Below are 27439 nucleotides of genomic sequence, written 5' to 3'. Positions count from 1 at the left end.
AACTAAAGAACAGGTGTTTGCTGCTTGGGGGGGCGGTTATGTGTGTTACACCGCGGCTCCATGGGGGGATCGGAGAGTGACGGACCGCCCCGCCCAGCGTAGGAACCCTGTGGCGGCGGCGGCGGAGGCCGAGGAGGCGGCGGGGCCGGGCCGGGCCCTGTGGGGCGGTGCTGGGCCGGACGGGGCCGGTTGGAACGGAGGGTTGGAGCTGTAGGTGTGAGGAGAACCGAGCCGGCAGCGCTATGGCGGACAGCATCGTGAGTGAGGCCCGGAGGAGGCGGTGTGGGGCGGCCGGGGCGGGGGAGGGGCGATGAGGCAGCAGATTCCTATGGGGCGCGGGGTAGGCCGCGGTGGGGCCGTGTGTTGGTTGGGGGTACGGGGGGGAACGGGCTGAGCTGTGTGTAGGGGTAGGAGCAGAGAGTGGGCGACCAAAGCGCCGTGCGGGGCTACGTGCTGCTTAATGCCATCGTGAGGGATATAGGGAGGGGGAAGGAGCCCTTTGGGGACGCTGCAGCCTCCTGTTGTCACCCCTGTCCCTCCTGTCGGTGTCCCGGTGTGGCTCTTTGCACATCAGTGCCTGTTTGTCAGCTCTTCAGGGAGGCAAATACACCTTGGTTTATATCTGCCCCTTCCCAAGCTCTTGTTTTGCCTTGTTTGTTGGTTTTCTTCCTCCTCTGACTTAGAACTGACGGTGAGTGTCTCGCCGCTGGGATTCTCAGTCCCTCTGACACAGGGATGTGGGGCCCGATGCTGTGTAGGTGCCCATTAGTGCTGTATGTGCATTCTCTCCCATAGAAGCTCTGATTCAGCCCCTGTCTGAAAGTTGAATTCCACGTGTGAGGTCAGAGCTGGGACCAAAAAAAAAGCAGCATTAGCAGGTTTTATTCCATGCCAACTGTTTTGCAGGGCTTCCAACACGAGGGTCATTCATCCTGCAGGCGTTGCTCACATACTACCAAATAGCTCCTGTGTGCGTTTGCATTCTTATATTAAAAGCAGAGGTGGGGGGGGGTTGTGTTGTGTGTGCAGGGAGGGCTCTGTGCTCCCCATATAACTCAGGCTGTCTGTTCTCTTCTTCTCCCCCAGATAATCCGCGTGCAGTCTCCAGACGGGGTGAAACGCATCACGGCCACCAAGCGAGAGACAGTGGCCACGTTCCTCAAGAAGGTACTTCCAACTCTCCTCCCTTGCAGAGCTGGGTGTGCTGCTCTGTAACGGGTGGTGTTGCTTAAACTAATTGGGAAAACGTGCTGTTGGAAGCAGCTCCAGAGGGATAAAGAATCAATTTAAAGAAGAAAAATTATTCAGCTTTGCAATTGGAATTTCTTGGGGTGGGAGCTTTCTTGGGAGAGGTTGTGTGCTTAGTGTTCTCCAAGGGAAATGGCAGCTGTGGAAGCAAAGGCTGAGGACACAGGCACTCCAGCTGTTTGACAGATTGGCTTCTTCAAACGTGATCCAGTTAAAATTCAGCTGCATGATCTGGGATTTGAATGTCATTTGGATGAGTTTTGCATGCCACTGATTTTCCTTTATAGTTATGGAGGGAACAAGGAAGTGATTGAGGCAAGATCGTAAAGCAGTGTGAGAGCCTCTGGGGGTCTTATGGGAAAGATTTCCACCCCGGGGTCTGAGGGACACACTGAGTGTTGGAGTTCTTAGATGTGGAGCTGACTGCAGTTTGTTCTTTGGTCTGCTGCTCACTGTTTGAGAGGGAGCAGTTCTCCATTTCCTTACCTCCTGGATTAGGATTTCTTTTCTTCACAAGAGAAGTGCTTTGTGTTCCCTGAAGGGCTTTTCTTTTGGTCAGCTAGATTTCCTTTCTCCCTGCAAGGGAGAAGGGGGGCAGAGTGAAATGTTCAGCTCTTTGTGAGTCCATGCTCTGTTTGAAGCTTGGGCCCAGACCACAACAGCAACCCCCTCCTGACCAAGCCAAAATCCTGATGGGTTTCAGGGCTGGGTCAGAGATACCCACTGCAGCTTCTGAATGGTTTCACCCAAAGAAAAAGCATTGCTTTCAAAGCTCCTGGAACCTGTGCAAAGCAAGCTGCTCAGTTTCAAGGGTTCATATTACCAAAGAGAGTGCAGAACAATTGTGCTTGCCAGCAGTTAATGTCAGAACAAAAGCATTGGCCCTCACTAAAATTGCCTGTTGATCTGGGGAGAACTGTATCCTCTTGCAGAGCTGAATGAAAGAGGTGCTTGGGTTTCTTTCCTAGGATGGATTCATAGAGTTGTACTGCATGTAGTTGCTGTCTCTGAGCTCTACCAAAGCTGCAGAGATAGGCAATTAACTTAAGAATTTAGGAAGAAGCTTGTCATCTAGAGAAACTTTCAACTCCATTTCTAAACTGGTTAAGTGTTAACATTGCGGAGTCTGAAAGTTGAAGGGGCTATAAATGATATTTGATAAAGAGTAAAGCAGCTTCAGCTGTGCTGCTGACAGGATGAGGTGGGGGGGAGACTGAGAAATGGTTACTGTGAGGGTAAGTTGTGACAGGAGAAAAGAGACAAATGGGGAGGGGGAAAAAACCCAATAACAGGCAGGAGGACAGCAGGAAGAGCTCTGAAATTTATGTAACAACAGGTGGGCATGAACTGAGGACAGAAGAGCCACAGAGATAAAGGTCTGGACCAAGGAACTTTGGTGATAGCAAGATGAGAATGACATGGTTGGTGTGTGCTGCAGGGCTGGAGTGTGGGGACTGGAGAGGGTCGTTTCTTCCCTTGCAGCCATTACAATGCTTGCCTGGACTTAGATGTTACACTGTTTGTGTTGCACGAGTGAGACACGTTCTGTTTAAGTTGCTTTTTAACTACATTGCTTGTGTTACTAAGTGTTTCTATTTTTCTCAGTTATCCTGTGCCCTTCAGAAACGAGGATGAATTCAGCTAAGCTTTTGCAATAGAAGTTCCCTGGACTTAGCGCTTGCTCTGAGCAGCTTTCAGCATCTGACCTGGGGTGTGAGGTATCTTAAACTTTGTCATCCTTTCTCTTTCAGGTTGCAAAAGAATTTGGTTTCAGGAATAATGGGTTTTCTGTCTACACCAATAGAAACAGGACAGGAGAGATCACAGCATCACAAAACAAATCCCTCAACTTACTGAAAATCAAGTGAGTCCTGACAGAGAGTGCTGTGGGCGGAGGGGGAGCTTTGTACAACAGGGTGCCTTTTCTCTAAGCTTGTCTGAACTCTCCCCTCTGAGCTGAGCAGCAGCAGCCACCATCGCAGTACAGCAGACTCCAGCTTTCAGCTGTCACTTGCCAGCTGCTTGAAGAGACAATCTTGACTGACATTTAGAAATGGAGGTGGTCAAAGCAACTAGGTGTTAGGCTGTGGCAGCTGCTTCTTTGGTCACTTTTTGCATTGCAATTTGCTTGTTTGGATCAGCAACAGGCCTCATTTTTGCTCCCTCATCCCTGCTTGCACTCAAACTATACTTTTGCTTTTTTTTTTCCTCCTTGATTTAATGCCAGGGTCTGATAATCCCCTGCACAGAAGCCAGGTGCCTAGGGAGATCAGAAATGCCAAATGATTGATTCACTTTGCATTTGGTTGGAGTGTCTTCATTCTGTTAACATCAAGAATAATGTTAAACCGACTTAAAATACAAGAGCTGCTACCGTTGCGTGTAGCTTGTCACTTGATTGTATCAGCACTGGGAGCTGCCTTGGGAGGGCTGTGACTTGGTGTGCACAGGAACCATGTAAATCCCTTTCTCTGGTGGAGCTGTTGCTTCTTTCTGCTCTCTCTTCTTTTTCCTTGATCTTGTTTCCTGATAAAGATGCCAGAGAAGGAGATAGAGCCATGTTTGTTAGTCTGTTTGTAGGCTGTGATAAATCACACGCTCCTCCGTGATCCAGGAAGTTTGCTACCCAGAAATACTCGCTGAAGGAACATGGACACTAATGTGGTTTGTAACGAGCAGCAGATCTAGCACAGGCGTTTCCTGCACCCTTCAGCACAAAGGAGCCAGTTCCTTCAAGTGGTTAGGGTGAAGGTCTGGTGTAGTTCAGTTACTGGTGGAAGGGGGTGGTCTGATCCTTTCCAGCTGTCTGAGCAAGTCTTATCACCTGCGCTCCCACCCTGTTGTATCTGGAAGCAAAGCTTGTTCTGTGCTGATGCTTCTGTGTTTTTCCACCCCCACAGGCATGGCGACATGCTGTTTCTGTACCCATCGAGCCCAGCAGGCTCTTCCTCAGAGACCATGGACACCTCTGTCTCCCAGAGCTCGCGGCCGGTGGGGGCCCCCCAGGTGGTGGAAGATGACATCGACCAGTATCTGATCAAACAGGATGGGAAGATCTATCGAAATCGAGACCAGCAGCTGTAAGTACCAACAGGTGGCTCGCTGTCAGTGCATCTGTGCCTCACCAGACTGTCACATCTTGCCTGAAACCAAGAGCCAGGAAGTGTGCTATGGGAACTGCCGTCTGAGCCACTGCTTTATCCTTGCTGCCTTTGAAATATTCACGAGGGAAAACAGCCCTTGCCATTGTCCTGCAAGGTTAAAGTAAAGCTCTGGTGAGCTGAGGAAGGAAGCAGATACCAAAATTCCAGGGGCTTGGCCAGGAAGGACTCGTTCAGAGCATCTATTGTTTTGATCGAGGTGGCCCCTGTTGGGGGACCAGCAATCATTTATTTTGTGCTCTGAAACCAGCAGCTTCTGTTCCACATGGTGTCAGTGTGCAGCTCCCTGTTATCTGGGTTCCGAGGTGACAGGCTTGCAGAGCCAGGTCTGCATCTTGTGTTAGAGGTGTGAATAAGGAAATGCTTTCAGCCAGAGCTTCGGCCTCAGTGTGGCTCAGCCAGCAGCAGTGGGAAGCACAGTGTTGGGGTTTGGTTAATTGCAGACAGCTCCTCTGTCAGGGCTTTCACCTTTCCTGCTGCCCTGCAGGGGCAGCTGACAACAGCTGCATATGTCTTTGGTTGCAGCACTGAGGTGTGTGTGTGTGGCACATGGCCAGGGATGTCCCAGGCAGAAGCCCTTCTGTGTCTTTGGATCCCACCAATCCTCCTTATAAAGGAAAAATAAAATGAAGGGAATGAGTGGGAGCCACGTCCAAGGACAGAGACGTGGAATTTGGACTTGGGTCTCTGCCTCTGCTTGGTTTTTGGCTTCCTTTCCATCACATGCCTTTCTTAACCTTCCTGTGAAACCGTGGAGTCCATTTTGCTAACAGAAATGCAGCAAGGTTTAACTTTGCCAAAACTCTTAGCTGCAAGAGGCTTAGATAAACAAAACAGCTTGTATTTTTGTAAGGGTAATAATACAATGGTGACTTAATACCACCATAAATCTCCACTGATGCTGCTGAAATGTCCTCTGTCTGGATGGGTGTTTTTTGTGACTCATTGTTAACAGTGTCCCAGTTGGCTCCTGCATGGTGGTTGATTTGGGGCTAGGCCCCTCCACAAAGTAGCTTCTGAAAGGACTCAAGTGAAAATGTTAAAGTCAACCAGGAATTCTTTGTAAGACAGGATAGCTCACCCTTCCCCTTTGTATTGTCTTCCATATGGTTTATCTTCAACGCTGCAGCAGCAAGTAAGTTTGGAGAGATGAAGCCTTAAGGTAGAAAATCCTATCTAACCTTTTCAGACTGATGATAAATGAGGCAAGAGTCACATTATTGAAACAATAAAGGCAAAACCCACCACTGTGTGGCAAAAACATTGTCCTTAACTTAACCACGTTTTTCAAAAGAATAAATGAAGGTATTGTTCTTAGCAGGGAGCCAAAGCACAGCGGCGGATATTTATGATAAAATGTGTGTGTCTGGGCTTGTTCCTGTATTTGTGAGTGCATATCAATCTAAACATGAGGGGATGCTGGCGTTGGCTGAGTGCATTAGCAGCCTTTAGTGGTCCTTTATGTACATTATCTGCCACAATACTTTGCTAAAAGCACTGCTGCAACTGGATCCCATCCATTTCGTCTCCAGAAGAGCCAACATCCATGCTGCTCTCTAGAGGATCTCTTTGCAAAGCTAGCACTGACCTGTTCGTTGTGCTGGGGCAGAGGTGCACGGGGATTCTTTTGTATTTTCTTTTTAATCAGCCTCCTCAAAAGGAGATGTTTTCCCCTCTGCTTTGTAACTTCACCCAGCAGGTCCTTATCAGTCTGATAAACACATGCTTCCCTGCTTGTTCCAGACCATCCTCTAGTGACTGATAAAGGCTGGATGTTTTGGTTGTCTTTTTTGTTAAAACCACACAGGCCAACCCCGTGACGTAGGTTTAAAATCCTTTGGATTGAAATACAACCTCCAGGTGGGGTTGTAAAACTTGAGAAGCTGTGATCTGATGCTGGTTCACGTGGCTGTCCAGCGCAGAACAGCTTGCCAGTGACACAGACATGCGAAGAGTCTGATCTTAACCCAAGACTCTCACATTTAAACTCACACTACCGCTGTCTCTGTCATATGTCATAATAAGTCGAGAGTTGTTCAGGTTAAGATGGTTGCCCAGATCTTCTACGCTAAAACTGTTAAGCTGTAACAGTCTCCCTAGACTAACTTTTCTGTTATTGAATGAGTCTTGTTCTGATTCTGTTTCTCTTTGCATAGGTGTCGCCACGGCCCCTTGGGTAAATGTGTGCATTGTGTACCATTAGAGGTAAGAGCCCCAGGAACGTCTTACAGAAAATCACCATGGGAAGGCATGTCACCTGAAGCTCTTGGATTCAGTTTCTCCCAGTAGGAATGCTTCTCCTCGTAGTGTTGCCCATGTAGAGATGGCAGCTCTGAGTCAGAATCCTGCCATGCGCTTTCAGAGGTGCCAGCCTGTGTCCAGGCTACTTAAAAGCTCTGGGCCTTTGTGACCCTGGATTTCTTCTGTTTTTCTGCAGTAATGATTTAAGCAGAAGGTACTTTGAAAGCTCTAATTTTCCTCCATCTCCACTGTTGCCTGGGTCGTCTTGTTTCATCCCCCTTTCTTCATGCATCACAGCACTTACCAGTTTAACCACCTATTATTCAGGTTGAAGGCAGCTTTAGTAACACCTACAAATGTGCTAAGCTGTGTAATTTAGGGCGTGCAACAGTGATCTGTGAGAAGTCTGTGCGAGTCATGATGGCTGTTCCTCACATCCCTACCACGTGCTTTGGAAGGTCCTTGGCCTTGTTTAAGCAGCTGGGCTTTTTGTTTGTTGTTACACGCTAAAAGAAAAAAGCGTTTTGCCTTTGAGGCTCGCTCTGATTTGTGGAGCCAATCTGTTATGAAAAGTAGGAGCTGTTAATAAAACTCACTGTTGTAAGGGCCCACTGTTTCTGTCATAGTAGTAGCTGTCTTGAAAAAGAGCCTAAATTTTCTTGATTGTTTCCACATTCAGAAGCAGTGGGGTTGAATCTAGAACATCCATTTGTTCAGTGATCAGTGTACCATCAGGCAGGTGTCTGACCTGGCTTTTCTTTGTGTGGTGCTTTTGGCAGCCTTTTGATGAGGATTATTTAAACCATCTGGAACCTCCTGTGAAGCATATGTCGTTCCATGCCTACATCAGGAAGCTGACCGGAGGGGCAGACAAGTAAGAAAATCTCAATGTTTAAGGGAATCTAACGGTAGTTTTTTCACCTAAAAAGGGAAAAAAAAACCCAAACCAAAACAACAAAAGCACATTTGCACAGCTCTCACTGGAGTAATGTTGGATGCAGCTTTTGGATGTCAAGCAGAGGAGAAATTATATTTAAAAATAAAGTTTTGGTTATGGATTTCTTTAATAATTTTTATCTTTATGTGTGGGTGTGTTTATGTGGCAAACTAATTGCTTCCAGGAACACTACTGATGGGGGGGGGGGGTGAAGGCCAGATGGATGGAAGGAGGTTCCCTGCTTACACCAAGCTCCAAGCCTGGGTCTCAGCTTTTAGGAGAGGCACTGAGCCTGTGGTGGATCTGAGGAGCTTTTATTCACCAACTGTTTTCTGATCTTCCTATGTGGATAGGACAGCAGAGGGGGCCTAGTGTTTCTCAGGGACTGATTTTGTTCTGTTCCACTTATTGTTTGCTCTTAGAACCTGTTTCTTCTTGTGCCATATGTGTAATCATCACATGTTAATGGTAGAACGAGGCATCCTGGCTTCATGGTGTGGGGCTTAAGATGCTGTGGTGACAAGACAAATAAGCACTGAACTGAAAGCTCACCTCCTTTAAATAAGTTATGTAGAGGTGTAACCTCCTCCCTCCTCTTCTTAAATGCAGTTGGGAATTTTTTAATGTCTTTGTGAGATGTAGCTCAGGTCTGTAATACTTTGATTTGAAGGGAACTTCCCTTTGCAGGAAGCTTTGTGCACATGAAAGGAACTCTGATTTGCCCTCCCAATATAATCTATTACTTCCTATGTGCTGCATAAATTATTTAAGCTGTGTCCCATGAGTTTTCTCTGTGCTCTCGCTGGAGTACCTGATTAGAAGCTGGGGTGGACAAACCCTACAGTCTGTGTGGCACTTAGAGGTCCTCTGAAGATGCAAAGTGTTGGTGATGTCATATCTTCTGCCATGCTTCCTCAATGACATTTCTAACCACTTGCTTTTTTAAGACCCAAAAGCATTTACCATATTAACAGCAACCTTCTCTTTTCCTTCTTGCAGGGGGAAATTTGTTGCCCTGGAAAACATCAGCTGCAAGATCAAGTCAGGCTGTGAAGGGCACCCTCCTTGGCCAGAAGGCATTTGCACAAAGTGTCAGCCAAGTGCCATCACTCTCAACCGACAGGTGAGCCAATGCTTGCAGGGGCCCTTGAGCTTCAAGCCAAAGAGAGTCTTGATTTTTATTTTTGGAGAGATGACTTCAAGAGCAGCCAGCTTGGAGCAGGATGCCTTTGTATTGGCACATGATGAGGAAATGACTGTTAAGGTCTTCAGTCCTTGAAGAAAGGACTCCAGAATGTATCTGGTTCAGCAGTTTTGTCTTAGTGTGAGACATCTGAGCTGGCACCACTAGCAGTGAATCTCCACTTCTTTATTCTTTCACGGGACCTAAAAACCCTCCCACTGTTTCTCATTTGATTCCTCTTAAATTTCGCTGTCTCTTCTAGTTGCAAAATCTCATGGGATAAGGGCCCTAGTAAAGAAGCCAAGCTAAGGGGATTCTGGGGATGCTCAGCACTTCCCCACAGCCCAGCCCATGGTGAGTTCTGCTTGCTGGGCCAAAGAGTGGTGGTGAAAGCTGAAGCAGAGGGGAGGGAGGCAGCATTCCCCATTCCTGTGGTACCATGGTTCAGCTGTAAGGGGCTGCGTGCATCCCGGGCAGCTGGGGAAGGTGTTGGCAATAGGTGAAGGAGCTGGACCCAGTGGAGGATGGCCTGACGCTTGAACTTTGTCAAACAGAAATACAGGCATGTTGACAACATCATGTTTGAGAACCACACAATTGCAGATCGCTTCCTCGACTTCTGGCGGAAGACAGGAAACCAACATCTTGGGTATTTGTATGGACGGTACACGGAGCACAAAGACATCCCTCTGGGGATCAGGGCGGAGGTGGCTGCCATCTATGAACCCCCACAGGTAATACAAGCTGTGTACCCAGGCGTCACTGTTGACTCATAAAGATAATCGGGGAACAAAGAAACACTTTTCTGTTTGGGTAATCTCATGCAGGGTTTCCTAGTGCAGCTCTATAAGGAAAAAAAGTCCCACGAGAATGACTTTTATGGCCCTCTGGTTGCTAATGTCATCACTAGTTATTGCCACTGAAAGAATGTTAAAACCCAGGTTAGCTTTTTATTATTCTTGCATCATCTTTTATGTTCCTCTGTTCTCTGATTACCATTTCCAAGGTTATGGTACGATTGAAAAACAAATTATATGCTAACAAAAAAATGGTTAGCCTTTGCTTTAATTTCTTACCAGCTCTCCAGGAAAACTTAAAGCAGCTTATGTAGACAGAAATCACATCTTCTGCTTTATTGGGTAACATTGGTACCTCAGAGTGGGAGCAGCTGAGTCCCCACTAGATGGTGCACGGCACCACCAAGTGCTTCCACAGCCCCGGCAGGTTCTGGAGTCCAACCTCAGCCAGCCCAAAAGCTGAGCTCTGAGTTACAGAGCTGCAGACAGAGCCTTTTGTGAGCTCTTCTACTTATTTCAAATACCCACGCAGCCATGCCCTCTGTTTTGGTCTTGCTGTTAAATTCTCACTTTGGAAGTTTGTGTAGTTTATTTGTGCATAGCAAAAGCAAGGAAGTTTTGCTTTGCTGGCAAGCAGTCTCTGCTGTGCTTCTTGGCAGAGCATCTCCCCACATGAGAAAACTCGCCTCTGAAGCACACTCAGATGGAGTTGTGTTTTCCAGGCCTGCGTGGCAGCCCCTGAATTCCCTGAACTTCTGCCTCTGTACTGCTCAGAGACTGCAACAAATGAAAGGGCAGGGCAGGACTGGCAGGTTGAAGAGAGCTTTGGAAAATTATATAATCTCTTGCCTTTTCCAAAGCTCTCAGAAGCAGCGATAGCCTGTTTGTAAGTGCTGAGCAAGAGTCTTTCATTCATAAACCCCTGCGTGGTTTGCAGGCCCACCCGGAGAGCTCCTGCAGGATGAGGCTGTGAGTAACAGAGGTCTCTGGAGTGAGAGCTGTCAGAGCTAATGCTGAAGGAAAATGCAGAACTGCTCTTCCATTCCCTGCCTTTCTCATGGTGATGGTTACGTGTGCTGTGTATTTTCCTGTTCTGTTTTACTAGCAAGATTTTCTTTGTGCAGATCGGTACACAGAACAGCCTGGAGATCCTGGAAGATCCGAAAGCAGAGGTTGTGGATGAGATTGCTGCCAAGCTTGGACTGAGAAAGGTTAGGATGGTGCTGGATATCACGTGTCTTTTGTATGGCAGTGAAGAAAGTCACCAGCAGTTCTCTTCAGCTCAGTGGGGCTCCTGAAGACCATTTGGGTTCATATGAAATCTAGCTTAAGTGTTGGTAGCTCTTACCCTTCTAGGTCTATTAAAGAAAGAAAAAAAGCAACCACAAATGTTTTTGTGAGGATGAGCATTCAGGGCTGTTCAGCTGCAGTCAGCAATCCTCTGTCATGAGTGACATCAAAGAGAATAGCAAAGAAGGAAAAAAACCACTATTTTCCCTTTATTTCTCCTCTGACAGGAGCTGTTCCTAGTAGCATCTCCCCAGCAAGTGCTAATTTGGCACAGCTGTAGCTGGAGTTGCCTTCTGAGTTTATTCCTCCTTCTGGCAGAATCTGCGTTCCGCTTCCAGGAGCGGAGGCTCCTGCTGGATTTTTATTCTCATCAGCAGGTCCTGCCTCTCAGTGCTGCTCAGACAGGCTGTGGCGAGCTAATCTGGATGTTGGCTGGAGGTTCAGGTCCCCCAGCATCTGAGCCTCAGTCCTCTGTTCCCCATGTGCCCGTGGCCTGCCAGTAATCCAATCAGGGCATACAGGCACTGGGCTCTGCTGGCTTGCTGACGTCTCTCAAACCTGTACCGATATATTTTTGTGGTTTGGGAAATCATTTGGTATCATGTGAATGCTAGGAATGAGACGTACACAAACAAGAATTGACTTGCTAAAGAACATGCAAATCAGAAGAGACTCGGTGCAGCAGACTATAAACATCTGTGGTGAGGTCTTTTGTTCTCTGAAGATAAGATCTTTAGCATTTTCCAGTGTCTGAACCAAAGCTTCTGTATGCGTTGTTTATTTCCATCCTTTAACTTTGCTTCTCACGCCAGATATTTTTAATCAATGTGATTTAACACGCAGCTTACTGCTGGGTGCAGGTTTTTGTCTGTCTGGGGTCTGCAGCATTGACCCTTCCCCTGAAGGGTTAATGCTTTGGGAGTCAGTCACGAGGGGCTGATCAGAGCTGTTTTTAGCACACGTGTAGAAGGGTTCATGCAGCGGTGCGTGTGTGTGTACACATCTATAGTCCTATGTGCAAACAATGCAAAAAGCAGGAATGTATTTTTTGGAACGGAGCGGGTTGATTTGGATTGAGTCACACTCCAGTGGGAGCATGTGAGCTTTATCTTAACTAGGGACTGCAGGCTTCAAAATGAGATCATGTGAGCTGCTTTGTCATCTGCTGGCACTTCTGATGCTGCTTTGCTCTGAATGCTCGATAGGAAATGCTTTTTGCTGTGGGTGGGAGGAGGTAGCGGCTGAGAAACCTCTTGCAGCCTCCAGATCTTTCCATGAAAAAATATTCCATAGTGAAACATAAAGCTGCAGGTGCCCCCGGCTGGCCAGCTGGCACGCTGCTCCTGGAAATCGTATTCAAATGAGCCCAGCACAGCTGGGAGAGCCATTTCCTTCAGGCAGCATGCAGCAAGGCTGCGCCAGGAGCCAAGAACATCTTGTCCTGCTAGGAGAAAATGTATAAGCTCTCTTCTGTGGGTTTGGGCTTCCTTTTTTTTTTCCCTTCTTTTTTTTAAAGCAGTTTTCTCCATAACGCTGCTTTATAGGTTGGCTGGATATTTACTGATCTGGTCTCTGAAGACACACGGAAAGGCACTGTTCGGTACAGCAGGAACAAGGTGAGACTGAAAGGTGTCACTCATCACCACCACTCGTATCGAGGGTTTGTCTCATCACCTGATTGCTGGCTCTGCCCAACACAGGGAGTCAAGGGCTGGGGGTGACACTGGGGCTGAAATTGTTGTGATGTGTGGGTTTCAGCTGCTGAAGGAAAAGGAGCTGGAGCTCTAAGAGCACCGTTAGAGGGGTTGTTGCTGTTTGGATAGATGGCAGAGCTGCCTGCAGTCCTTCACCTGTTCTGCTTTAAGAAAATTATGCTCGTGGTTTAAGAAAAATTGAGTGGAGAGAGAGTTTCTGTGTCATGCAAGTTCAGCAAGCAGAAGTGGTTGAGTCAGAGGATGTGGGCAGGGCTTTGTGAGGCATGTAGCTCGAGTCCTGAAACTCTGACCTTCTCAGTTACCTGTAATTCTGAAATCAGGGATATCCCTTTAGAAAATGAAACACCATAATAAAATGAGCCTGGAAAGGTGGGTGGAACCAAAAGTGGGATGGTCGTTCTGGCAAAAGTCAGGCTGATGGCTGGAGAGCTGATAAGTCACATTCTTAGTCTCTGCTGCTTCTAGGAAAGCTTGTTTTACTAGGGTGTTGGTAGTTTTCCTTGGCTACAGACCAGGGAAATGGGTCTAGGCTGCATCGTGTTGGCCTTTTTATTGACGTTTCTGCTCTTCCCTCAGGACACTTATTATCTGAGTGCAGAAGAGTGCATCACAGCTGGGAACTTTCAGAACCAGCACCCCAACATCTGTCGCCTTTCTCCAGACGGTCATTTCGGATCCAAGTTTGTCACAGTTGTGGCTACAGGTATAAACAGGTTTCAGCTTGCCCCAGCTCTCTTGATTACACACAAATGATCTTTTGTTAATGGAAGAGGAATATGCAGCTCTGCCAGAGGAAGTCAGTTGTCTTGGTCCCCATCTGTCCTATTTAACAAGGGCTTTGCCTTGTTCCATCAAGTAAAATACATTTTTGTTCCTTCTTTGTGTTATCTTCTTTTCAACTATTTACCCTGTCCCCTGCAGGAATCTCAGTTGATGCTCATACCTGGAGCACCCGCCTCTCTGCTCCAGAAAGCATTTTTTGCCTGCAGCTGAGGGAATATCTGTCAATTGCTTTTTTTTGTTTCACGTGTTTAATCTCCAAGTCCTGTTGCCTGAAAGCAGCAGTGCAGAACCACAACAATCCAAATCCTGAAAGTTATTCTAGGTGATTCAGCATAAAGGGGGGATCTCTGTCTCCCCCCTTGTGCTGCCGACAGGGAAACTCTTAACATAGGATTCCCTGCTCTTCTGTGCATGGAGATGTTTTTTGGTTGCCCCAGTAAAACAGAAGCCTGCGCTATGCTTTGCTTTGTCACCTCTGATTTTAGCCACCATCACAGCAAGTCTCTGAAGGTGATGGGCTGCAGGGTGATGCTGGCATGTGCTGGGAGAGTTGTAGCATTAGAAGCATTAGAAGTTCAATCTGTTCTTCTTTGTGTCTGTGGGATGACACACATGTATTCACTTAACGTTTCCCCGAGCAGATACACTGGGTCCTGGGTCTGTTCAGCACAGTGAAAAAAAACCATGACTTCCAAACAGCATCCAATATGAAAACTCAAAGTGTGATATTATATTGCCACTTCCAAGCTCAGATTAAGTGTTTTTCAAGCCTTTTTTAGTGAGAATGCTCCCACAGTTAACAGAGCCATGCAATCAGGCAGCTGTCCTGCATTCCAGGCTGCTGAACACATCAGTCTTCCTTTAAACATAAATGTGTATCTCACTCGTTTATTTTATTTATTTTTTTCTTTGTTTAAACAAAGCGTTTTCTTGAGCAAATGATGGCTGGCTTTGTCCAGGCCTTCCTCATGTCTTGCTCTAAGTTTAATTCCTAGGAGTGTTTGTTCTGGAGCAGTGAGTGATTCAGGTTAGAGATCAAAGGGAAGAAAAGGAATATTTCCTCTTTTCTGTTCCAGATAATTTCATTTTCTTCTGTTCTATCAGCCCATCAGGTTTCTATTTAAATACCCCAATTCCTTCCTTTTGTGCAGTATAACTATAATTGGATGGTTTGCATCAACTTTGCCTTTAAGTCCTCTACGTGGGTTAATTCTTCTCCCCTCCTGAATTCCTAGGCTTGGAAATAGTAACACTTTCCTACCATCTGCCTGTATTTTCTCTTTCCAGTTGTGTTCTAATGACATATGACCTGATGTTGCTTACATTATCCAAGTTAAAACACCAAACATGTGATGAATTGGTGAGCCAGGGTCTTAATTTCTGCTTTCCCTGTCAGATTTCCACCAAGTCATCCATTATAGGCTGAGAAAACACTTTTTCTTCTTATGCCTGATGTTCCCAGGTAGCAAGCCCTGAATCTGCAGGTCGTGGTACACTGAAGGTAAAGCAGGCTTGCAGGAGTCATGTATGGATGAGAGAGAATACCTGCAAGTTGCTGGGTTTTGACTGTGTCCAAAAGGACAGCTAAGCCTCCCTTAAGCTCCTGGCAGAGTTCTCTCTTTGTCACTCTGTCCCATTAGGCCAAGTGTGAAAATGGTGCTGAAGAAGTACATGTTATTAAATCAATGTAGAGCTTGGAGGAGGATTCTTGCCTAGAAGTGCTTCCTGTGCAGCAGCCCCAGTGCTTTCTTCTCACTCTTAGAAGGGCTGTCATGTTCTACATTGCTCTTTGAGTTGTGCCTCTCTGAGTTATACCCAGCAAATCACTCTCCGATGTAATTTTGATCCGGGCTCTTCTCTTCCAGGTGGTCCCGACAACCAGGTCCACTTTGAGGGGTACCAGGTCTCCAATCAGTGCATGGCGCTGGTTCGTGATGAGTGCCTGCTGCCCTGCCGCGATGCACCAGAGCTGGGCTATGCCAAGGAGTCCAGCAGTGAGCAGTATGTGCCTGATGTGTTCTATAAGGTGAGCACTGTGTGCTTGTGGGAGGGGGAGCTGCTAAAACGGCTCTGCTGCATGTCTGGAAATCAGCACGGCCAGCTCAGGAAGGGATGTCTTTGAGGTCTGAACTATTTTCGGTAGTAACCATTCACCACATGTCTGCAAAGTAATTGCATAAGCTCCATTTCCCCCTCGTAAAAGGGCTGTTATGGTTTCCAGTGCAGCAGTAGCCATTGGGTATCCAGCTTCTAAAAGTAGTGATCCACTGAAAGCCCATAGCAGGTACTCTGAATTCACCTCCTCTTGTATTTGTTGGCTGAATCTGCCATGTTCTCTGTTGATTTAAATCCCTGTCTGAGTTCAGCTTCCTTCACTTCACCATTGTGTGATATGAGCTAGCACGAATAGTGCTGTCAGAGCAGTGGGTTCCTTGTGCAGTGCAGGGATTCATGCTCACGTATGACACACTGACAGACACCAGCTGGGTAAGAAATGCAACAAAAGAGCGTAATTCATGCAGCAAGAGGAGATGTTGCCCTGGAGCCCTGTGCATGTTTCTCTGTAACGAAAGGAATGGGTGAAGAAGGCTTTCGAGCCAGTGGTACCACAGGAGTGCATCCCTGGCTTTCCTCTCTAGCACTGAGTGTCTTGCCTGTGCTCTGATCCTGTGCTCCAATCAAACAGCAAACTCCAAAGGCTGATCCTGAGGAGCAGTGGGAGATGTGTGGATCCAGAGTGCTTTCATTTGAAGTGCCATGCAAGAGCACTTCTGGCATCTGGCCTGCTGCAGTTCCCAGTACAGTTTCCATGATGAATGGGCTGTCATTATTCACTTGGCAGTCGTTTCTGGAGCTCCTCAGACCTCCTGTGTGTGCAGGGCTGAGTTAGAAACTTGGGGACAGGATCTCTGCAGTTGCTAACAGTGCTGCGTCTCAAACTTGTGTATATTGGTGCCCCACGAGCAAGGGCAGGGGAATTAATTAATGGCATGGCATGCTAGCTAATTAGCCATCCATCACCCCAGTTAGTTATCTCCTTCTTGTCTGTCTGATGCTCAAAGCCCGCTCAGCCTGCAGCACTCCTGCCATCTGTATTAAAGCTGTCCATGGAGGAGGTTGGGTTATGCAGAGCTGCCATCGTTTGGGCCAGCGGAAATGAGCACATTGTACACCCCCAGCAGAAGCAGAGCTTCTCAGGATGCTCCCGTATCGCAGAAAGCACAGATCAGGAAATGCAAGCTGGGCCAAATTAGTCCACCAGGCTCCACCCCTCCTTGCTGTGCTGCTTTGGCTCCACCTGAAAATGAGGAACACCTTTCGGCTAAATTCAGCATTGGAGAGGAATCTGTACTCTCAGGAAGGCTGATAAAATCCGTGCCTTTCTCCTTAGCGTGCAGACAGCTTGCTATGAGGAGCTGATAAGCCAGGTTCGTTTAGATACAACGGAGCTCAGTTGTGCAATGGCTGGCCTTGAACAAGGAGCTGACATCATCTCTGGCGCGCTGCGGTCCTGCACTGAGCTCTGTGCCACGCAGGGTGCTGCCTTGCAGGAGGCTGCAGGTCTGCGTCCCACATGTGGGCCACCCTGGGTGCTCAGAGCAGCAGGAAGCCAGTGGGTGTTCCCCTCAGGTCCCATTCCTAATCTGAAGCAGGGAGATGAACAGAATGCTCACTGATGGCTCCGGCATCGTGTGGAAATTTCCATGAGCAACTGATTCACTGGGTCGGGCCGCAGCTTATTTCATATGTTTTATAACTTCTATCCGTAATTGCCTTTTTCATGATGTGCTTAAGGAAGGTTTGAGGACCGCTCCTGGCGGGTGGAATTGTCCTTTAGGCTTAAACGTGTTTGGCTGTAGGATCTCTTAATGTATTATTTCTTTTCTATTATTTTTATTTTTTTGGAATGTTCTTAAATGGATGGAAAGCTTAGTCACTCCTGGCTTTGCAAACCTTTGGGGTCTCATTAAATGTATAAGGCTTGAGGTCAGAGACACTACCTCATAGTTACTGGGTTGGTGACAACAATGGTGTCAAAGCATTGGCTAAATAGACTTTTGAGGAGCAGCAGTCCAGTGTTCAGCCACACAGCAGAGAACATCTGGCTCTGCAGTGTCCTGCTACCCCTTCCTCTATCAAAGCTACAGGAGCTGAGCAGTCCTTGCTGTGTGGGGGGTTCCCTATGTGCTCCTTCCCCACCTCTGCCTTTAGGCTGAGCGTTGCCCTTTGCAGTAGTTACTGCATTTTGTCTCCAGCTGAGAAGCCGTCACCGGTAGAGAGAAAAATCCATATGTATGTCCCTCTGTAATAAACCCAGTGTTCATTTGAAAAGCCCTTTAGGATGAAAGGAGCTAACGCAAATTTATTGTAATTGGATGCGAACCAGAAGGTCAACGTTGGTGTGAATGTATTTATAGAACTTTGCATCCACATGCAAGGAGAGAAGAAAGAAAATCTATTGAACTCCTCTCCTGTACCTGCCTGCAGCAGGGGAATGTGGAAGATTCACCTTCAGCTCTTGCAAATAGGAAGAGAGTTGTATGGATGTGTAAACTAACAGCAGCAGCTGAAGGGACTCACCTTGGTGCTGTGTTGGCACACGTGGGCTCTACTTCCATGGAAGTAGGAAAACTAATGGCAGCAGCCTTGTCCTGCCAGGGCGAGGCATTTTTCCTGAGCTCCAGCCTTGTGATTTCTGTATGTCTTTCCCATTCTCTTTGTGTTGGCTGTTTGCCTTCCTGCTCGGAGGAGCCACCCCCATGGAATTGGCAGGGTATGAGCCATTGCTTTCCTGGCTCATGAAGGCTGGAGTTCTGCTCCAGCATGGAAGTCCAGGGCTTTGGGGGCGTGGGTGCGAGTTGCTTTGCTCTAAGAGGCGTCTCCAGGTGAGATCAGCCAGAGGGAAGAACACATCCCCTTCACCTCCCAGGTTGTCTGTGAAGCATCACAGGGCCGCGTTGCTTCCAACTTGAATATTGCACAACCAGCACACGCTTCTTGGCAAGTTCAGCGCAAGGAAATCCAGGATGGAGACGCTGTTGTCAACACACAGACACACAAACTGGGGTAACCAGTGTGCTAGCGAGCAGGAATGATGTCGCAATGGCCACTGCGCCTTGTTCTTCAGCTGAATATGACAGATGGGCATTTTCCATTCCTCCTGCCCTCAAGCAGTCACCTGCCTCGTCTATCTGGTTCTAGAAAACAGCCAGATTGGTTTTCATTTCGGTAAGAGTGGAACTTCTAACCAGCTGCCCAGAGGTGGCGTTGCTTGCTGTGCTCAGCGCCTCTTTAGGGTCTGATCCCTCCCAGCTGCCTGGTGCCATTGCTGCCTGTGTGCTCCCAGCTCCATTTGTGCCTGTTGAGTGCCCAGCAGCAGCAGTGTCCGGCTGCTCCCTGCAGCCCAAGATGAAGATGTAGTATGTTGCTGTGCTTTGTTAGCCTTATGGGCAGCTCAGTGTCACTTATTGCAGGGTTGCTGTATTTTATGGGGCTGCTGCGTGTCACAGACTCTTTGACACATCTGAAGAATCAGATTTAGGGCCTGGCCTTGGCTCTTATGACGGGTATCACCGTAGTGCAAACAAGTTGCCGTCCTTGTGACGAGTTGCATTTTACAGCTGCCTTAACGCCACCCACTATTTCTTCAGGATGGTGCATGACGAAAACCCTTCACAATGGCAGCAGTGTTGTGGAAGAGCCCTTTACCCCAGAGAGTCCAGCAAGTGCCTTTTGCATTGACAGCAGTTGTTGTGCCTGGGCCTCGGCTTCGTGCTGCCAGCCCTGCTCCCATCTGGCCCAGGCAGGGACCAGCAGCAGGGTGCTTTGTTTTTGTTGGAGCTGATCGAGTTGCAAACTGCAGCTGCTCTCAGGCTGTCCCCAGTATGGCACATGTTGCTTCTGGCCATGCACTTGAAAATCCTCTTGCCAGGGAGGAGGCAATAGCCGGGCTGTGTAGGGATCTCTCTGACAGCACAGGACTTCCCCTGGCTTCCTCCCAAAGCTTTGTCCTGGACTGGAAAAGCCTTCTTAGCCTTAAATGTCCCAGCTGCTGTGGGGAGGAGGATGCTCAGCTCACCAGGAGTCTCCTGAGAAGCGTTTCAACTCTCACTGACCTGTTGCTTACTTGTAGAAAGGTCACTTTGTTTCTGCGTGTTGGCTGCTCTGTGTGTGGGGGTGCAGGACTGCCTGGGAAGGCTCCTGGAGGAAAATGGGGAAAAGCAACTGGGTTTCTCTATACCCTGAACTCAGAGCTGCTCGGCTCCATGGGGCCTTTAGCAGAGTGGGGAAGGCAAATGGCACTGGATATTGGCAGCACTGGGGTGGCCACCACTGAGCCAAGCCTCCCTCCTGGTTGCTCTGTCATCTCTGTGTTGGAAACCCTGAAGCTATCCAAGACCGCTTCTTGCAGATTGCAGTGTGCAGGGCTGTGCTATGCATCCCTTCTTGCTCTATGCATCCCGACCTGCAGCACACCCGTTGTGCACCCCGTCCTTTCCCCTGTTTGACCTCGTGGGTTTGCAGCTTCTGCCTCAAAACAGCGCTTTAAAGCCTCCAATTGCGGTGCCTGATGCAATCTCACTTTGCTCCTGTCTAAAGGATGATTCATTGTCCTGATCCTCCAGGCCTCCCTGCTCGATTTTTGTCCAGGTGCCAAAGAGTTTCACTTTATTAACTCCTTCCTTGCCCACTTCTGGCTGCTGAGCAGAGCACGGGGGTGTTTGTGGCTTTGAGGTGTGGGGCTATGGGGTGCAGCAGTGGTGCCCACATGCAGAGCCACTGCCGAGTGCAGGATGGAGATCTCTGTCTCCTAACATTTCTCCCAGCTTAACATCTGTTAAGGCCTTTAAAACTTAATTGCCTGATAAAATGGTGTATAGGGGCTGGAGAGAAGTGCTGGCTGGGCAGGGGGGCTTCATTTGGGGAGCAGCAGGGTCTGGGCACGTCCCCTGACTTGGGGGGAGCAAGGTTCCAGCTCGGCTGTAGCCATGTCATGCATCTTGAAGGCCTCAGCAGCATGACATTAAAAAGGAGGCATTTAACATGGAAATCCCCAGAGGCAGAGATTAAAGCGAACAGGTGCTGGAAAAATGTTTCTGCATATTAGAACTTAATTAGATTTGAAAATGAATTCCAGATGGGCTAATTATGTGTGAGTTGTTGCAGGTTCTTTCTTGCAGGGGCAGGACCGTGTTTGGGAAGCTGGTGCAGTTGGGTTGGATGTGATTCGTGGTATCGCTGCGATCTAGAAGCAGGTTGGCTTTCAGGCCCTGTGATCTCTCTGCAAAGGCTCCACGTCTCCTGCTGCCGCTGTCAGAGCCACGGAGATCTGAGGCCACCAGCCACCAGCTTGTAGCTGAAATAACCACAGGGCCAACAAGCTGTCATGTTGAAGGAGAAAAGATCCTTATCGGGCTTGCTTTTAAAAGGAGCTTCAAAGGCAGGAAGGTGGATTTTGACAAAGGAAACCGTTCTTGGGGACAGGGGTGAGGGATGAAGGAGGGGGGTGCTGGGGGTGGAGGTGGGGAGGGGGCTGGTGGCAGGGGCTGCGGCCTCAGGCACTCAGCACGTCAGAGCCTGCTGGGGCAGCATCGGTCTATGAGCGGCTGCATACCTCCACTGCACACATCAGGGTAACTGAGCAGCTCTGATAGCAGGGAGTGGTGTTCTCCAACAGGAAAATGTGGCTTGTGGGAGGACAGCAGCCCCAGGCAGCTCGTCCTGCTGGCTCAGACCCGGGTCTGCCTGCGGCCGCTGGGACTCTGTGCATGGATGTAAACTTTTATGTAAGGTCTGTGATTGGAAATCATGGGTGTATAATTTATACGTGGCTCCGTGAATGATTTATAACATGTTAAGTGATGATTTAGGTAGAAAACACAACCCCCTCTTACAGAATCTTTAATGAAAAGTGTCACTTCTTATGAATTTATTTCTGAAGCCGTGTTTGAACTCAGCATGTTTGACATAAATCAGGTCTAATTGTCATTTTATGATTAATGAACGTATGCTGGCCATTTTTCTCCGTAATTAAACTTTATGTTCAATTCACCTGGCAAAGCCAAACAAGTTTATGCGCTGTGATGTGCTGGCCCTTTGGGTCTGCGTGTGAGAAAGTGCCTGGACTTCCAGCTCCCAAGCAGGAACAAGCTCAGATTAGAGACTTGTGGCAAGTTTTGCAGCAAGTCAGGTTTGCCTTGGCTGAGGAGGCAGATGTGGAGCTATCCCTCCCTCCGTCCCTCCCTTTTAAGACAGTGCTGCTTCTGAAGTGGTGTTTACAGTCTCCAGATAATGCTTGCCATTGCTTTGGTGTGCATATGACCGGTGCCATGTTCATGACAAGATGCTTCATGTGAGCCATGGCTCTGAGTTACAGAGGGCTTGGAGCTGGAGGAGCTGCAGAGCGCTGTGTCCTTCTCTGTGCCCCAAACCATTTACCAGCACAGAGGATCCCTGAGCTGCAGCGTGGGTCTGTTTGGGGAAGTGTCCCTGAGGCTTCTTGCCATTCCTGCACTAATCACACTCTTTTCTTTCAGGACATAGACAAGTTTGGCAATGAGATCACACAGCTGGCTCGTCCTCTCCCTGTTGAGTACCTAATCATAGACGTAAGTATTCTTTGCACTTTGTTGGCAGCAGGAGGTGGTCAGAGCAGAGCAGAGTTCCTCACCCCCCTCTAAATTTCACTCTGGAGCTGATTTGTAGGATAAGCTCTCTCCCATTTCCCTGTTACAGCCCAGCACTTCTAGCACAGAGGTGCAGTGTGCTCTGAGTGATGCTGTGCTCTCTGGGCACGGCCTGCAGTGGTGCCAGGGAACACCCTTGCTTTCGGGGAAGGCCCTGCCTGGTGTCTTATCGCTGCTGGGAGGTGGCACGTAGCCATGTGGCAGAAGCAGCCAGCCCCACAGATGTGTGTGCTGGGCACCACCTCGCGGGGAGTTAATTAGAAAGCTCCGCTTGTGTCTCCCTTAGCAGCAATTAAGAATCCAGCTCTTTGTGATGACTCAGCGGACCAGGTTGGTGCTACAAAAATGCCTTTTCCTGGGGGAGGATAGTACAAGATACAGCGCAGGGCTTGGCTGGAGCAGAGCCATGGCCTGCCCATGAGCAAACCCTGCCAGGCACTGGGGCACGGCGCTGCCCTTTGGCTGGAAAGGGAACTGTTACAGTGTGGAAGAGGAGAAGGCAAAATAATTCAGATGACAGATGATATTGCTGAGTCGGAGGTGGTGCCAATAAGGATTAAATCCACTCTGAGCCGCTGCTCTGCTCCAGCTGCTCCTGGCATCCGTGCTGTCCCACAGCACAAGGAAGCTGGCAGCCGGGAGCCTTCCCCTTGCTCTTCCCTGTGCCCGCCAATGCCTGGTGTGTGTGTGCCCCTTATCAGCATTGCTTAGAACAGGGGGCCCATTGTGTGGGGCTCTTGGACGCCTTGTGCCAGTCAGCAGCTCTGGAACGTATTTATTGCTCAAGTAGTAAAGGCATCTGTTTCCAGACTACCTGGGGTGTAATTAAGATGAGAACAGATTGACAGAACATGCATTTAGGAGCAGTCTGGAAAGCTGCATTTCTGAAGCATCTTGTTTTGCCTCGTTTTTTTTACATTATTTGAGTTAATACTGAACTGGCAGGTATTTCTGCATGTCTGCTTACAAAGAGCCTCCCTGTCAGGGCAGAGTAACTGACACCACAGCTTTAAGGCCCTCAGAGTGAGGACTGGTTTAAGTGTCAGCTGCTGGCCTCTGAGCCCAGGAACCTCTCAGGTAAGGTGGGAGCAATGTTGTGTTCCCCCTCCCCACCCATTTGGCACAGGAGGTTGGGTTAGTGCCCCTCTGAGCACAGGGATGCTGTTAAATAACATGCAGAGATGCTTCCTTGGCATTATCCAGTCCAGAACCCAATGGCACAGTCGTGGTGCATGGGCTCTGCTCTCCCCCACAGTACTAAGGAGACCCCCAGGTGACACCCCAAGCAGGGCAGGGCTGCAGGGAAATGCCCTGAGCTCAGTCATTACATCAGCACAGCACTTCCCTCAGCTTCATTAAAAGTGATGGCCAGAAGCTGGGAGATGACACTGATTGCAACATTGCTTTAAATGTTAAAAGCCATCGGAAGATCCGTGCTGTAATTGCCTTCCTGGCTGAGCTCTCACGTGCGGCAGTGGCTGCTCTTGGTGCTCAGAAGCCTTTCTTCCTGTAGCTCTTTTACCTCACCCGCTGCTAATGCTCTGATGGTCCTTTCTTGGATTTTCAGATTACAACAACTTTCCCCAAGGATCCAGTCTACACTTTTTCTATTTCTCAAAATCCATTTCCCATCGAGAACCGTGATGTGCTGGGAGAAACTCAGGTAAGCAATCGATGGCAAAGCTTTATTTCATACGGAGCTGTCGTCTGTTTCCCTTATACTTTCTAACGTCTGCAAAAGGACAGCTGTAGTTCTGCCCTTACATCACCCTTCTGTGGTTCAGTCCAGCATTTCCAAATGCTGCCTGCATGCAGATGGGGGCTGGACGTGCTCCTCCTGCTCAGGACTGAGCTCTGGGCTGCCCTGTGCTCTGTCAGGGCTGTGGTCTGCAGATACAGCCCCACAGAGGTGGGAACTAGAGCAACCCAGCTGAGCTCTGGCCCCAGAGAGACAGGGCAGGGCCCGCTGTGAAAGCAGTGGGATGAGGATCTGTTGCTTCAGCTTCAGCAGCACCATCTTCTCTTCCTGGGCTGATACTTAAAACACAGAGACCTTTTACTGAAGGAGGCTCATAGTGTCGAGCAGAGGCAGCTGCTGCACAGCCTGAGGCATGCACAGGACTTTGCCAGCACATGGAAGGCTTGAGTTGCTTTAAAGCAGCAGCAGCAAGTTTCTGGTAGGAAGCCATGCTAAAGGTGTCTAAAGCTTCCTCCAAAAGCAGGCACAAATAAAGGGCTACTGAACACTGAGAGCAGGGAAGGGAAGGCAGGGGATGGAGGGGCTGCCTCTCCTGCCTCTTCCTCAGGGACCAGGCTTTGCCTTTAGCTCACTGCCTCTGCTCAGTGCTTTGGATTTGGGGTCAGCTCTGGATGTGCTGCTGGGAGAGGAGGGGTAATGTGCACCTCAGGCTCTTTTTCTCTGGCAGCTGTTAGCTGCAGCACAGCCAGGCTGGGCTCTGATTTCAGGATGGTCTGTATGTTGCACAAGAGGACAAGACTGTAACCGTGTCTGTTAGTGGAGCTGAACAGGAAATCAAAGTTATCACATGGAGGGAAAGTGACTTCTTTCTCTTCTTTCCTGACTTGCAGGACTTCCACAGCTTGGCCACCTACCTGTCCCAAAATACTTCCTCTGTTTTCTTAGACATCGTTTCCGATTTCCATCTGCTCCTCTTCCTGGTCACAAACGAGGTCATGCCTCTGCGGGTACGTAACCAACAGCAAATGGCCACATGTCAGTGTCACTGAGACCCTGAGCTCAGCGGTGTCTCTTGCTGCATGGGGGACACCGGCGCAGCTCCAAGCACGTCCCATGCCTTCTGGGGACATGCAGCTGGCTCAGTGCCTGCTCTTCCAGACTGACCTTTCAGCAGAGGGTTTAAAAGTGAAACTGAAGCCCCCGGCTGGGCCAAGAGCTCCCAGAGCTCTGCTCAGAGCAGTGAGGGGGTGAGGGCTGTTAGGATGGACACAGGAGGGATGGAGCCAACTTGGCCGTGGCTCAGAGAGCTGGAAGAGTTTATAAAAAATATCTCAGAATCCAAAATTCCTGTTGTAACCATAATAAGATGAGAGCCCCCAGATCTCCGTGAGGCCAGCAGCTTCCTGCTCATGCATCTCTGCCTCTCCTGGTGTGGTACTGCTGGTTGCCCAGACCCTCACTTAACATCTGGACCTCTGGGCCTTCCCATTTGAAGCAGCATGCCAGCAGAACGAGCCATGTGTTTGCAAGAGGCCTCGTGGGCGCATGTGCAGGGTGGCTGGGCTGACCCTGGGCTGCTGGAGATCAGGCTGGGGCTGCACACGGGCTGGGGGTTGGGCACGGTGCTCCCCAACACAGCTGCATTGGAAACGTTTGTGCCCTGCTGGGAATTGGGCTCAGTGTGCACAGCACAGCTTCCAGCTGCAGCCTCTGAGCAGAGGGACTTGAAGCCTTTGGGTTTTAGAGTATGTCTGAATGCTGCGGGGAGCAGAAGGGATAAGTCCAACCTTCCTCCCCAACAGCAAACGTCACTTGTGCAGCCCCAAAGGCTCTTTAGAAAATGGTGACAAGTCAGACTTGCAGCTTTGCCTCCATGTGACCAATGGAGGGCTGGCAGGCTCTGGGTTATAACTGCAGGCTGGTTGCAAAGCATCCAGTGCTGATATCTCTCTTTTGGCTTTCAGGACAGCATCAGCTTGTTGCTGGAAGCTGTGAGGACCAAAAACGAGGAGCTCGCACAGACCTGGAAGAAGTCGGAGCAGTGGGCCACCATCGAGCAGCTCTGCAGTAAGAAATGGGGTCCCCGGGACACGGTCCTTTGTCTGCAGGCTGGGCTGGTTGGTGTGGGCACAGCACGGGGTCTTGGTGCTCAGTGTGGGTGTTGAGATGTGTCCGTGCCTGGGGACAGCACCTGGTGCCAGCCCTGGGGGTGAAGGCAGCACATGGGCAGGGAGGCTCCTGCCTGCTGGCACAGGATGCAGGCAGGGTTCTTGTCTGTTCCCAGCACCTCTCCCAGCTCTGACCATGTTCTTTCTCTCACAGGCACAGTTGGTGTCCAGCTGCCAGGACTGCACGAATACGGTGCTGTGGGTGGTTCGACACACGCCGTGTCGGCGGCCATGTGGGCCTGTCAGCACTGCACCTTCATGAACCAGCCGGGCACGGACCACTGTGAGATGTGCAGCCTGCCCCGGACCTAGCCACAGCAGCGCGGCGGCCGACTCCAATACAGAGCAAACCCATGAGCAGCAGGAGTGGTGCTTGACCCCTCCCCTTCCCGCTCCAGCCCTCCTTGGTTGCCCCTCTCCTCCTTCCAGGGGCAGCCCCGCTGACACATCACGAGGTGGGCACGCTGGGCTTAGCCCGATGCTGGCCTCTCATTTCATCTCAGTCTCTGGACGGGCCTTTGCCTAGCGGGGCTCAGGGCGGCTCTGCGTGGGGCCAGACAGAGCCTTTCCCTCCCTGCCCACAGCATCTCCTGCCCTGTGGAGGTGGCAGGGAGGCAGTGGCATCTCCCTGCCCCCAGCTTTACTCCCCGCTCCCCTTTTCCTGCCTTTATGGCTCGCTGTTGCCAGCCTTGGCTTTCCAGGCAGCCCTGGCCCAGCCGTACCCACAGCTTTCGTGCTAAACATCCCACGCGGGGTGAGCAGATGACTGTTAGCAGTGTTGGACCAGGCAGCAGATCCGCCGGGCCCGGCTCTGTGTGCTGGCAGTGCTCCCGGAGCAGGATAGGATCCCTGGCAATGGGTGAGGGGTGGGCACATGCCAGCTCATGGCTTGGCACCGCACCTGCAGCCTCATTCCCTCTGGCTGTGGGGGTGCTGCGGCAGCCTGGGTCATTCCTGGGGGGCTGCAGGGGGGCTGTTCACTCCCCAAAGGCTTTGCTGTCCACACAGATAGCGGGGAATGTGCTGGGAGGCCGCAGAACTTGGGCCTCTGCTGCAGTACCCGCTAATTTCTGTGTGTGTGCTCCCTGGGCACCATGCTGGAAGTGGGGCCAGGCTACACTCTTGCTGCTCTCTCCCTGCTTTAGAGCCTGCCTAGGGGCCGCTATGGGGCTGGAAAGGGGGCAGGCGGTGCCCTGTGACCCCTGGTGATTTGGGTCTGGGTTCAATCCCTGGGGCTCCGGTTTTAGCAGCATCTCGTGCTGCTTTGCAGGAGGGAGGCGTGAGGCCCCGTCCTGGCACAGGCCCCGGGACGGGCACAGAGATCCTCACTGCTGCCCGTGGGCTTTGTCTCGTGCTGAGGAGCGGCTGCCGGTCCCAGCCCCATTGCGGGGCGCTCGGGCTGTGGCTGCGGTTTGCTTTTCCCCCCTCGGTTTGTTGGTGTTTGGGGTTGCAGCAGTTTGCGGTGCCTGGACTGAACGACCCGCTCGCAGGGTCTGCAAGTAACGTTGAATAAAAGCACCTGAAACAAGA

The 27439-nt window shown here is 49.8% G+C and overlaps 1 protein-coding gene across 1 annotated transcript; it reads left to right on the top strand.

The window, feature by feature from the left end:
• The first annotated feature begins 110 nt into the window (after positions 1 to 110).
• NPLOC4 (NPL4 homolog, ubiquitin recognition factor) lies at positions 111 to 27439 on the top strand. The gene is made up of 17 exons (XM_032448224.1): positions 111 to 257; positions 1087 to 1167; positions 3000 to 3112; positions 4149 to 4328; positions 6566 to 6614; positions 7430 to 7524; positions 8587 to 8710; positions 9325 to 9504; positions 10692 to 10778; positions 12402 to 12473; positions 13149 to 13275; positions 15221 to 15381; positions 21893 to 21964; positions 23610 to 23705; positions 24632 to 24748; positions 25706 to 25808; positions 26064 to 27439. The coding sequence occupies exons 1-17, from the start codon at positions 243 to 245 to the stop codon at positions 26219 to 26221; spliced, it is 1830 nt and encodes a 609-aa protein (XP_032304115.1). The 5' UTR covers positions 111 to 242; the 3' UTR covers positions 26222 to 27439.

The sequence above is a fragment of the Coturnix japonica genome, chromosome 18 (genome assembly GCF_001577835.2).
Source record: "Coturnix japonica isolate 7356 chromosome 18, Coturnix japonica 2.1, whole genome shotgun sequence".
Classification (NCBI taxonomy): Eukaryota; Metazoa; Chordata; class Aves; order Galliformes; family Phasianidae; genus Coturnix; species Coturnix japonica.
Note: the sequence above shows the minus strand (reverse complement) of the source record. Positions and strands in the feature narration are given on the sequence as shown.

What these genes read in the sequence shown, in the direction of transcription:
- NPLOC4 (XM_032448224.1), top strand. An exon ending in CCATCTATGAACCCCCACAG is followed by an intron (nt 9,505 to 10,691) that starts GTAATACAAGCT and finishes TTCTTTGTGCAG; the next exon opens with ATCGGTACACAGAACAGCCT. An exon ending in CCAAGCTTGGACTGAGAAAG is followed by an intron (nt 10,779 to 12,401) that starts GTTAGGATGGTG and finishes GCTGCTTTATAG; the next exon opens with GTTGGCTGGATATTTACTGA.